This window comes from Cyprinodon variegatus, unplaced genomic scaffold, assembly GCF_000732505.1.
Source record: "Cyprinodon variegatus isolate N-32 unplaced genomic scaffold, C_variegatus-1.0 Scaffold968, whole genome shotgun sequence".
NCBI classification, from domain to species: domain Eukaryota; kingdom Metazoa; phylum Chordata; class Actinopteri; order Cyprinodontiformes; family Cyprinodontidae; genus Cyprinodon; species Cyprinodon variegatus.
The window spans coordinates 270,207-272,533 of NW_015151421.1; the positions used below are offsets into that span (position 1 = coordinate 270,207).

The 2,327-nt window shown below is 43.2% G+C and overlaps 1 protein-coding gene across 1 annotated transcript in view; it reads left to right on the top strand.

Annotated features, from left to right (window-relative positions):
* The window catches only part of rpgrip1l (RPGRIP1-like), a 50,459-nt gene that overhangs the window by 32,622 nt on the left and 15,510 nt on the right, over window positions 1–2,327 (top strand). The window contains exons 24-25 of the mRNA XM_015398867.1: window positions 567–664; window positions 1,024–1,210. Of these exons, the coding sequence (XP_015254353.1) occupies window positions 567–664; window positions 1,024–1,210 (285 nt within the window). The remainder of the gene's footprint in view (window positions 1–566; window positions 665–1,023; window positions 1,211–2,327) is intronic.

Genomic DNA, 2,327 nt, shown 5'->3' on the forward strand with positions numbered 1-2,327 from the left:
GCAAGAAGCCTCCCAGATCTCCAGATGCATTTGAGATATCAAAAAAGTACTCCAGAGTGTTGTTCAGCATGGGGGTGAGTAGAAAATGAAGGCTATCATGTTTTGGGTGTACTATTCCTTTAAAGCTAGTTGGTTACTTTAAATCACTGGGTCCTAAAGTGGGGGGCACAGCCCCCTATTGGGGGCTCAATGTTATTGCAGGGCTCATGCAGCTATGAACTGAATAAATTACCAATTTTTAAAAGTAAGATAAAAGCACACCATTCATGGTAATGTTGATTTCTGTAAAATAACTTATAAACATGTAAATAGTTACACTTTAGAAGTGGTATCTTTGCAATTTAAAGGAAGATTTATTTAATCGTATCCCATTGTTCTTCACTGCTGTGACTTTCCTTTAACTTAAAGAAAAAAGGCTTTATTTGAGAGCGGTGTGTGAAACTGTCTTTAAATCAAACAGGGTCACTAAGGAAAACCTCTGCTTTAGTTGGATATTCATCTAAAGCGTCATACTGACCTAGTTTTATTTTACATAACATCATGTTGTTTTAACTCTGTTGTTCCAGATGTGGAGGAAGGTCCAGCATCTGCGGGCCCTCAGAGAGAGTCCACACAGTCCGACAGCGACGACTGCATCGTTCAGGGACAGGCCTCAGGGAGAAAGGTCAGCGAACGCCTCACAGGGTTTAAGCCAAAGGTGTCTGAGGGTCTCTCCCCTCAATTCAAGAAGCAGATGTTGAAACTTTCAAATAAAATATGTGAGGTATGATCAGTTTTAATTGTGCATATATTTAATTTTCTGTTTGTGGTAAGTAAACCACCCAGACTAAAGCTGTCTCTGGGTCCTTCCTATGTCTAGACTACATTAGTGTAGTGACCGGGTTGCGGGGCAGCAGTCTCTGCAGGGACTCCCCTCTCCCGCTGTCCGGTTGGATAAAGAAGAAGACGACGATAGTTTACTGACTTGTTTCTATCCTGCCTCTGAATCAGTGAAAGGCTGATTAAAGATGTCCTGGTCTGCAGCTTTCTGAGCGAGTCCGGGTGGAGGTGGTCTCTCTGAGCCTGGCGCCGCGGTCCCGGCTGGCGCGGGACGACAGCGTGGTACGGCTGTTTGTGGAGTACAACTTCCTGGATCTGCCCACTGAGGAGACCCCCCTGTCTCTGCCCAAACCCCCCCTGGGTCGCAGTATCAACTTCAACTACAGCAAAGGTCTGTAACTCTATTCAGATTAAGACATTTAATCATCCCGTCTGCATCAGTGTAGAAAATCAAAGTCAGACGAATCATCGCTTTGATTAGAAACACTCAACTTTAGTTCAAATGCTTAATTTGAACAGGAAGTTTGTTTTCTTAAAAGTGAATTAATCCAAATGCTAAAATGAATCAAATCCCCGTCATATTAAAGGTCTCTATGAGAGCGGTGATTGTGAGCTTGTCTTTTATTAAACCGCTTTGGATTCTTATGGCAAAGCTTCAGCAGTAAAACCAGCATATTTCCAGCATGATGGAAATAAGCTGGTTTCAGTTATTGAACGTTTTACTCAGATTCTGATTCAGGGAAAGTTTCTCACAAGGATTAAAATCTGGTACACAAGTCCAGTGAAGAGTCTCCTGAAAAAATGTTGCTCTTAAACATCCAGGGTGAATAATTTCCTTCACAGGAATCAAACCATCAACACTGATATTCGTATGGTAGTTTGAACTGGGACATCTGAGAAAAAAGACTTAAATGTAAAATCTAAATCCCTTTATTGTCCCACAATGAGGAAATTCACTCTCTGCATTTAACCCTTCCCCTTGGGGAGCGGTGGGCTGCCTCTGTGCGGCACCCGGGGAGCAGCCTGGGGTTTAGGGTCTTGCTCAGGGACCCAGAGTGGCAGCCTGTGGGAGTGTGTGGGGCTTGAACTCAGAGCCTCCAGGACCCAAGCCCAATGCTCTAAATCAGTGATTCTCAAATGGGGGTACGCGTACCCCTGGGGGTACGTGGAGGTACTGCAGGGGGTACGTGAAGCTTTTCAAAATATATTTTAGTAGGCTCCTCACAATAAGTCTTGGGAGAAATTATTCTGTAAAAAGTTTGATAGAATATAAATGTGTGTTCATGCACTGCATTTTATATTCAGTATTTAGTTTCAATATCCTTTAAAATAAAACGGACCCCCCACCAAGTTAGTTTGACCCACGGACCCAGCGCACTTGTCAACGACCTGTCGTTAACATGGTTACGCTGTAACTATGGAGACGTGGCTAAAGCAAAACATGTTTTTCACTGAAAACGCTATCAGCTGGAAATCACTTTGCATTGAAGCAAAGTGATTAAAGTGCA